Consider the following 10551-nt stretch of genomic DNA (forward strand, 5'->3'; position numbering starts at 1 on the left):
ATACTTTTTTTTGGAATTTTACAGTAAATCAGAACATGTTCACTTCCCATTATTGATACCTACCAGATTTTTCTGTTCTATAAATTACTCCACTTCTCTTCCATTGTGGTCAGTATTCATGCTACCCCATAATGTATTGTGTGCATTAAAATTCCCAAACCACACCTTGTTGATTACCTTCTCTCCCGATATTTGTCAGTGATTTAATCTTTCACATGGATTATAAAAATTAATTATTCAAATGTCTTGTCTTCCTGCCCAAATTTCTCATTCTCAACTCACTGTGCTCATCAAACCATTCCTGGACTATTTTTGCTTTGTGGCATGGCACATTATCCTGCTGAAAGAAGCCACAGCCATCAGGAAATACCGTTTCCATGAAAGGGTGTACATGGTCTGCAACATTCCTTAGGTAGGTGGTACATGTCAAAGTAACATCCACATGGATTGTAGGACCCAAGGTTTCCCAGCAAAACATTGCTCAAAGCATGACACTGCCTCTGCCAGCTTGCCTTTTTCCTATAGTGCATCCTGGTGCCATGTATTCCACAGGATTGTGATGCACACGCATCCGGCCATCCACATGATGTAAAAGAAAATGTTATTAATCAGATAAGGCCACCTTCTTACATTGCTCCGTGGTCCAGTTCTGATGCTCATGTGCACATTGTTGGTGCTTTCAGTGGTGCACAGGGGTCAGCATGGGCACCCTGAGTGGTTCAGCCCCATACGCAACAAACTGTGATGCACTGTTTATTCTGACACTTTTCTATCAGAACCAACATTAACTTTGTCAACCAATGAGCCTTGGCAGCCTATGACCCTGTCACCGGTTCACCACTGTTCCTTCCTTGGGCACCCCATAAGAGCTGCAGTTTTGGAGATGGTCTGATCCAGTCGTCTAGCCATCACAGAAACTCACTCAAATCCTTACACCTGGCCATTTTCTTGCTTCTAACACCTCAACTTCGAGGACAGGTTTTAAGATACATCTACTGATGTGCTTGGACACATCATCAGTGACAGTACCAGGGGGTTTTGGGTCTTTCAACTTCAGACCCCCTCGTCCTGGCGAACCAACCAGGAGTGATCAATTCCCGGCCTATGCCCAAGCAGCATTTGACCACGGTTTGTCCCTAGTAATCCACAGCCATCACAAAAATCTGTGCAGCTTCGGAAGCTCTCCTGATGACTTGCCTTTTCTGAGCTCTAGTGATGCCCAGAAGGCTACAGGCCTTGCACAGTGACTTCCCTGCAAAGAACCCCCCCACACACACATCAACTGGCAAACACTGGTTAGCACTTGGTTGTGGCACCAGAGGTAGTGACCTTCAGCTAGTGCTCTAGGGCAGCTGCTGAGGATGTGCTCCAGTGTCCCTCTTCCATGGCACAAAGGATATAATTATGTTTCAGCTTTGCGCCAACAGAAAAGGTTAGGACATCATACACCAACCAGATGAGGAACTCTGCCTTCCGTCCATGTGATCTTGCACTCTGTTGCTTGATCCCATTTGGTCCATGCAGTCTGCTGACACAGCCCTACCATCTGGCTTACCCTCAGATCCTCTACCCCAGCTCTCACTTCCTTCTGGACCAGGTCCCACCCCTCTTTCCCCTTGGCCTTATAGTCAGCTGATGGAATGCTGCTCACTCTTCTTCGGCCAACTGCCACAGATCCCACCAGCACTCTGTGGCACATTTGTAATTCCGCTTTTATTGCCCTCCACTTTCTTCCGGTCCTCACCTCAATGCCAGCCTGGGAGACTTTCAGATCATTGGACTCTCTATACTGCAGCAGACTCTCTCTCTTTGTTCAGGCTGCTGAATGCCCTTTATCCACTAAACGCAGTAAGACTTCTTGTCCTGCTCCTTGGCTGTCAGATGTGCTTTGCAACAATCGGAGAGAACTATGAACAGCAGAACGGAAGTGGAAGAATCTCGACTGGATGCAGATCTCACCTCTTATCGTATGTTTCTGTCCAGATTCTCTTTGGACATGACTTCTGCCAAGACTTCCTTCTACAAGAAAAAGCTTAAATCTTCTGCACAAGATCCGACTCCACCTGCTCCATCCTCCCTGACCGCTGAAGATTTCACCACTTTTTACACAGAGAAGATTGAGAAGATATGCCAGACTTTCACTTCTGCCCCAACTTCATCTACATTACACAGTCAGGACTCAGTTACTCCTTCACTGAAGCATCTCTCAACCATAGCAGCAGAAGGGTTTTTGCTAATTATCCACTCCTGCAATCCTACCACCTGCCCACTGGATCCAATCACTTCCACTATGCTCCAGACCATCTCACCTGACATCCTGCCCTTCATCACTACAGTCATCAATGGATCCATAACATCTGGTCAGGTAGCAACTGCCTTTAAGAAAGCAAAGGTTATCCCTATAACCTTTAACCTTTTATAAAGAAAGGTTATCCCTATACTGAAGAAACCTGCTTTGGAATTCAGTAATTACAGACCGGTATCACTTCTCTCCTTTCTTTCAAAAATTCTTGAATGAATTGTTTATAATCAGCTGTCTGATTATCTCTTGCAGAATAACCTCCATGAAATTTATTCCCAGCAAAACTGAACTGCTGGTCATTCCAGGTGATTCATCCCCAGCCCAGGATCTTGCATTATCCCTGAACAACTCAATGATCTCCCCTTCAGCCAGTGCTCGCAACCTTGGGGTAATCATGGACAATCAACTGTCCTTTTCCTCCCATGTTGCTAATGTGACATGCTCATGTCAGTTTCTTATGTACAACATTAGAAAGATTCGACCATTCCTATCCACACAGGCTACTCAAGTGCTTGTTCAGTCTCTGTTTATTTTGAGACTGGACTACTGCAACTCTTTACTGGCAGATCTTCTCCTCTGAATGTAATTTGTCCACTGCAAATGATCCAAAATGCAGCTGCACGGCTTGTTTTAAACCTGCCTAAGTTCTCCCACACCATCCCACTGCTGCGTTCCCTCCACTGGCTTCCAGTAGCTGCACGCATCAGATTCAAAGCACTGATGCTTGCTTACAAAGCCAAGAATGGACCAGCACCATCTTACCTCAAAGATCTTATTACTCCTCGCACTGCACCTCAATCCCTCAGGTCCACTTGCACTGCTCAACTGGTCCCACCATCTCTCAGGGTAGGTATACATCTAGATTTTTCTCTGTTCTGGCACCGAGGTGGTGGAATGAACTTCCCCTAGATGTCTGTACAGCAGAGTCATTGACTGTCTTCAAATGACATCTGAAGACCTACCTTTTCCTTAAGCACTTGAACTAGCTCTTATTTTTCCCTGTTTTTATTGTTATGTTTAAAAAAAAAACCCAAGTCAAAGAAGCTTTATTGTCACTTCAACCATATGTAGCTAATGCAGTACACAGTGAAATGAAACAACATTCCTCCTAGACCAAAGGTGCTACACATAAAGACAAAGTACAGGTGACGCAGACAAACATAGAGCTAAACATAGAGATAACGCTGAACTGTACTTAAGGTGCAATTTTGTAAGTGGAATTGGTCCATTACCTTACCTCTCTTGAGTAGGAGAAACCTATATTTTGCAGGCTTAAAAAACATCTGGGCCCATTTAATTAATTTTCCCAAACCTTTCAGAGACAATGCTGACAATTATGGTTGCCATGATACATGGTTTCTTGTCCACTCCCCCCTTCATTGTTGCTTCTAGGATGCTGGCTATGTCATTGTGAACTGGTCACTTATTTCGCTGGCTGGAGGCCACCTCACCCACATTTAATGTTGTGTTGCATGTGGTGCCTGGACATCTTGGAGACTTGGAAGTTCTTGGTGCTGTGGGGTGTCTCCCGGCCTAGCTCCTCCTCTATCTTACCAGGATTACTTCCTATGCTTTGCTCTGGCTGCACCCTCACCACACACCTCATCTTGGCCTGGTGAATCTTCAAGCCCTGCAGGTTTTTGCAACTGTTGCTGCATATACATACTGATGTCAGTCATTCCTTCATTTGCATTGGTCGTTGCCTGCTGGGTGGTCCGTTCAGGGTGCTCATTCAACCCCCCTCTCGGGCTCCCCTGGGGTGTTTCTTTCTCTGAATTTTCATAGCAAAGTAGGGTTCTTCCTTCCAGAAGGTAGGCACCTTCTTACCCTGGGTGCCTTCTTTTCTGGCTGTCTGCTATCTCTCCAGACATCACTTTCTTCTTCAGATTCTCCAGGAGGTACTCATTCAGCTGCTGGGCAAGGATACTGAAAAATATCTTCCCCTCGACACTGAGCAGCGAGGTTGTCCTGAACTGCTTGATGATGGTTGAGTTCTCCTCCTTTGGAATCCATACCCCTTCTGTGTATCTCCACTGTTGGGCCACCTTCCCTCTCCTCCAGATGACCCTCAAGATCTTCCACAGTCAGCACATGAGCTTGGGACACTTCTTGTTCACCAGATATGGAACCCCATTGATTCCTGGTGCTGAACTAGATCTGGTGGCCCTGATGGTAGTCTGGATCTCCTTCCAACTTGGTTCCTTTGCCATAAATGCTGTTGTTCATCCTGGAGGCTTGACCAAAGCTTGACATTCTCCTAGGGCTTCCCTGCATGCTGCATCACTGTAGGTACCCTCACTGCACACCTCATCTTGGCCTGGTGAATCTTCAGGCCCTGCGGGTTTTTGCAACTCTTGCAGCATATGCATACCAATATCATGGTCATTTTATCATTTGTGTTGTTAGGGTGCTAAAAGTAGGGTCCTTCCTTCCAGAAGATGCAAGTTGGGATGCTAGCCCTTCCTGCCCTGGTTGCCAACTTTCTGGGCTGTCTGTTGTCTCTCCAGCCGTCGCCACTCTATTTGTGATGGTCACCCAGTCTATTCCTGGATGTCACTGGCTTAGCCTGAATGGCTTGGTTGTAGGATACGTCCACTGATGCTCTTTGACGCATTATCAGTGACAGTACCAGGGGTCTTTGGGGGTTTCAGGTCTTTCAACTTCAGACCCCCTCGTCCTGGTGACCCAACCAGAGGGATCAATTCCTGGCCTGTGCTGTGTCCAAGCAGCATATATAATATATATATATATATATATATATATATATATATATATATATATATATATATATACACTATATTGCCAAAAGTATTCGCTCACCCATCCAAATAATCAGAATCAGGTGTTCCAATCACTTCCATGGCCACAGGTGTATAAAATCAAGCACCTAGGCATGCAGACTGTTTTTACAAACATTTGTGAAAGAATGGGTCGCTCTCAGGAGCTCAGTGAATTCCAGCATGGAACTGTGATAGGATGCCACCTGTGCAACAAATCCAGTCGTGAAATTTTCTCGCTCCTAAATATTCCACAGTCAACTGTCAGCTGTATTATAAGAACGTGGAAGTGTTTGGGAACGACAGCAGCTCAGCCACGAAGTAGTAGGCCACGTAAACTGACGGAGCGGGGTCAGCGGATGCTGAGGCGCATAGTGCGAAGAGGTCGCCAACTTTCTGCAGAGTCAAACTTCATGTGGCCTTCAGATTAGCTCAAGAACAGTGCGCAGAGAGCTTCATGGAATGGGTTTCCATGACCGAGCAGCTGCATCCAAGCCATACATCACCAAGTGCAATGCAAAGCGTCGGATGCAGTGGTGTAAAGCACGCCGCCACTGGACTCTAGAGCAGTGGAGACGCGTTCTCTGGAGTGAAGAATCGCGCTTCTCCATCTGGCAATCTGATGGACGAGTCTGGGTTTGGTGGTTGCCAGGAGAACGGTACTTGTCTGACTGCATTGTGCCAAGTGTAAAGTTTGGTGGAGGGGGGATTATGGTGTGGGGTTGTTTTTCAGGAGCTGGGCTTGGCCCCTTAGTTCCAGTGAAAGGAACAAGACATTTTGGACAATTCCATGCTCCCAACTTTGTGGGAACAGTTTGGAGCTGGCCCCTTCCTCTTCCAACATGACTGTGCACCAGTGCACAAAGCAAGGTCCATAAAGACATGGATGACAGAGTCTGGTGTGGATGAACTTGACTGGCCTGCACAGAGTCCTGACCTCAACCTGATAGAACACCTTTGGGATGAATTAGAGCGGAGACTGAGAGCCAGGCCTTCTCATCCAACATCAGTGTGTGACCTCACAAATGCGCTTCTGGAAGAATGGTCAAAAATTCCCATAAACACACTCCTAAACCTTGTGGACAGCCTTCCCAGAAGAGTTGAAGCTGTTATAGCTGCAAAGGGTGGACCGACGTCATATTGAACCCTATGGATTAGGAATGGGATGTCACTTAATTTCATATGCAAGTCAAGGCAGGTGAGCGAATACTTTTGGCAATATAGTGTGTGTATATATATATATATATATATATATATATATATATATATATATATATATATATATATATATATATGTATGTATGTATATATGTATGTATGTGTGTGTGTGTGTGTAGGTTATAACTACTTAAAATTACTATTATTAAAATGAACTTTACTATAAAAAATGAATAAATTAAATTAGATAAACATCATCTGTAAGTCAGCCTTACCAACATCAAGTATGGGAACTTCTAAATTTAAAATTTATCCCTAATGAGTAAGCCAGAGGCAAGGGAATGGTGACCATTAAAAATTCCCTGAGACGATATTAGGAAGAAACCTTGAGAGGAATCAGACTCAAAATGGAACCAGTCCTCATCTGGGTGACCCTGCATAATTTGGTTATAAAATATTATCCTTCACTTCATTTTGTACTATAAAAGTGTAAAATGTGTAACATGGAACTTAATTCTGGTTATAACATTACAGTAGGTCTATCTTGTTGAAGCTAACCCTAGACAGCAGAAGTGATTAGGATCACTGATATCTTAGGAATGGCATGTAGCAGAGGTTGATTAGCCTGTCTTTTTAAACCCACATGTGTCTTGTAATCACTGCAAAGCATCTGTGCAGTTCCTGCTTTTTTTCTTGCTATGTTCACTGTTTTGTAGAAACCTTTGTAGAACCTTTGATGATCTCCTGTGCCCCAGAGTCACAGCTAAAGCCTTACCTGATAGCCTCCCCTGCCTACAGTGTGAAAGTAATGTCATCTAAATTAATTGAAATTTTTTCACAAAAAAAGAATTATTTATGTTGTTACATCAATATGTATGTCTATTTGTACGTTTTGAATGATTCTTTGAATCATTTACTCAATCGATTCATTAAAATTAATAAAATATATCCAATAATAAGCATGCATACATATTTCCTAAAAGACTTCAGAAAGTGTGTAGAACTCAGTGTGTGAGGTTGTACTTTTGAGACAAGCATAATCTTTACTTATAGTACCTCCAGGCTCATGTTTTTTTCAGCTTTCAGTGCACAATAAATAAATAAATAAATAAAAGATAAAACAGTGCCCTCTTTTGACCCTGACGTAGCATCACATCATGTTGCAACAGAATGTGTCTTGTCAATAATAGTGTGCAGATTACACAGGCAGGGAAATCACAGATAATAATGATACTAATGCAGAATCTGCATAAAGTTATCCCCTATGCTGTTTCTTAGGAATTTTCCCACATTGGTTTGTGGATGGATAATAAAGGAAACCAAAAATTCTCAGAATCAGCAGAAACCTTTTTATAAAAGTAAACTTAAGCAATAAAGGAGCCTTACACAGTTCACAATCTTAAAAACCCCAAGGAAGGGACATATTTAACCTGTTTAATTGACTAGTTCTAATTTCTCTTACACTATCTTTCTTTCCTGCCACTAGATATCACCCATTTGCTAATGTTATCTACAGCTACCAAGGCTGCTGAGACTGCACTAGATCAGGCTGTACCTAATGCCAGGTTTTCACCAACTAGTTTTGCAAAATCAAGGCAAAGCGGAGCGTGTGCATGCAAGTGATCAATCGTGCAGGGTGAATGACCAAAAACTCGGTCTGACTTAGTCATTGATGAGTTGTGAATCCTGTGAAATATTTGCCATGCTAAATATCTGGACCTGTCTGCGACTCAAAGTCGTGCAGTGTAAAAGGAGCTCTGACTGAAACATACCATGGTGATGACCTACAGCCAATAGGCTGAGGGAGAGAGATACAGGCAGTGGGCAGTTCAGGGAGGAGTTATAGACCACAATTTCAGCTAGCATGGCTTCGGTTGGAGCACAATATTAGTTTAACAGAGTTTATAGGTTTTTATCAGACAAAAAATGTCTCAAATATAGTTATATCAAAATAAACAAGCTTTACAACTACATCAAACAGAAATAAAGCAGAAATATTTGCTTGACCAGCCACATCAGCAGCAGCACATAGTTATTATATAGAACAAAATTATTCATTTGGTCAATTATGCAGAATGCATAATCCTTGTTCCCTGCACTGACCATTTGGCTCGCAAAAAACAGACAGAGTTGTCGGAGATTCTTCCTATTGTGTAGTCATGCAGTGTGAAAGCTCCTGTCGCCGATCCATTGTGCAATGTGAACAAAGAAGTGACTGAAGTTGTCATGCAGTGAAAAAAAGTAACAGTGGTCCGATGAAAATCGTGCAGTATGAAGCCGGCATAAGAGATGTAGGAACTCCTTCCTTATCATTATTTGAAACACTATGAATTCTGCCTGATAATCTATCAGGTATTTTACTTCTCATCTTAAGAAGCCTTTGCATAACTTGGTGCAAATTAAATTTATTAGACAGATTTACTGAAACCTGCCTAGGCAATGGAACTGTTTGTTACACTCTTCTTCTTATGTTGATATGCACATTTTGCTGCAACACCTAGGAATAAAGGTCATTTGATAACAGTGACATTTGTTTTTCTCATGTCAGATTGCCCTATGTACCAGTCCAGAGTCCCTTTGTGAGCCACAATAAGACAAACTTTATTAAATGTATTACATGCATTATAAAAAGGTAATAAATTAATAGATTATTTTCCACAACTTTCTTTCTTTTATACACACAAACACACAGAGGCACGTGAGCCTATGTCCATCCCCTGCTCCCTGTTTCTTGTTCACACACACACACACACACACACAAACACACTTATTCAAGTAGGGCCCATCATTCACTTTTATACACTCTTATACACACTTTACTTATGTAACATACAAACGTATACAACATTCAAACGAAAGATATGCATCTGAATCAAAAAGACTTTTTGACTATGACTAGTCTGATTGGATCCTGATAGCCTGATTGACCTGAACCTGTTTTGAACCTGCTTTTTGCCTGACATTTGATCGGAGTGTTCGCTATTGGCTTTGTTATTTGAATGGTTTTCTCTTCTTTTTTTAATAATTCTGTTTTTCTTACTTAAGAAACCACCTACATTTTCATCCTACAACCAAGTATGACTTCCTGACAGTATAGCACTGACAAAAATACAGCTAAAAAGATAGTAGATACACATGTATTTGCATATACCTCTCCAAGTTTATTGTGACACACTGAAACTTTGAAAAAAAATATTATTTGAAACAAGTCACTAAATATCAGGATGTCTTTTTTTTACATTAAGCACCTCATAGAACTGATGTTAAGTTGATGTTAACTGATGTTAAGGTTAATATATTAGCCTTGTCATTTGCTATTTGTGTTAACCAATTTTTTTTAGGTACAAACATACACTACTACAAATGGCAATGGACTTAGACACTGACAAAATGAAATGGTTTAAACAGAAAGTGGGACAAAAAGATACAGAAAGCTGGCACTTAGGCATAAATAATAATCCCATGCACTCCAAACACATCTTATATTTAAAGGATGCAAATGCAGTAAAGGTTTAATAACATAAACAGGTCACAGGGAGTGATCAGACAGGGAGTGAACAGTCAAACATAGGTGTTGGTAAAAGGAGTGCTAAACAACACCCCCCCCCCACACACACACACACACAAAAAAAAAACATATGGCCTTTGTTACATCACAGATCACATGAACAAAGCTTATACCTCAAAATTAACAACTAAATACACAGTGCTTTTAAAAGGGTAACAAACATATAAAAACAAACATACAATATAAGGAACATAATCAAAAGTCAGGTGACAGAATGTAGGAGTGTTGTTGGTGGCTGGAAGTTGGAGTCTGTGTTTTTACCCAGCACTGCTCCTCAGGGCCTTGCTTGATGATGTGGAAAGGGCCTGTATACCTGGGGCTGAGCTTCTTACAGGCTGTGGGGTTCCTCAAGTCTCCAGTTGCCAGCCAGACTCTGTCTCTTGGATGGTACTAGGAGTGGAGCCTCATTGGTAGTCAGCCCTGACTTTATGGATTAGGGTGGCCTCCCACACTTAGTTGTGGCATCCAAACCAGGCATCAGCTGCAGGGAAATCAGTGGTGTTGACATTCCATGGAAGGAGTGGGGTCTGGTAGCCAAGCAAATACTGGAATGAGCTGTGTGGCAAGGCGAGTTGTGCCCAGACCACAGGGTTGGAGCTGCAGAACATGCAGCCAACAGCTCCCTGTCTCCCATGTCATAGTTCTGCTCTGCTGAGGACAGCTTATGTGAAAAAAGGCCAATGGATGCAACTTGGTCTTCTCTCCAAAGCACTGCAAAAGCACAGCCCCCACTCCAGTTTCAGCAG

The 10551-nt window shown here is 42.6% G+C and overlaps 1 protein-coding gene across 1 annotated transcript; it reads right to left on the reverse strand.

The window, feature by feature from the left end:
- Positions 1–1153: 1153 nt before the first annotated feature.
- LOC131351499 (uncharacterized) lies at positions 1154–4682 on the reverse strand. Its single transcript, XM_058386913.1, is given in 3 exon segments — positions 1154–1805; positions 4130–4377; positions 4596–4682. Coding segments are annotated over 3 exon segments (987 nt in total).
- Between the last annotated feature and the right edge of the window lie 5869 nt (positions 4683–10551).

This window comes from Hemibagrus wyckioides, linkage group LG04, assembly GCF_019097595.1.
Source record: "Hemibagrus wyckioides isolate EC202008001 linkage group LG04, SWU_Hwy_1.0, whole genome shotgun sequence".
NCBI lineage: Eukaryota > Metazoa > Chordata > Actinopteri > Siluriformes > Bagridae > Hemibagrus > Hemibagrus wyckioides.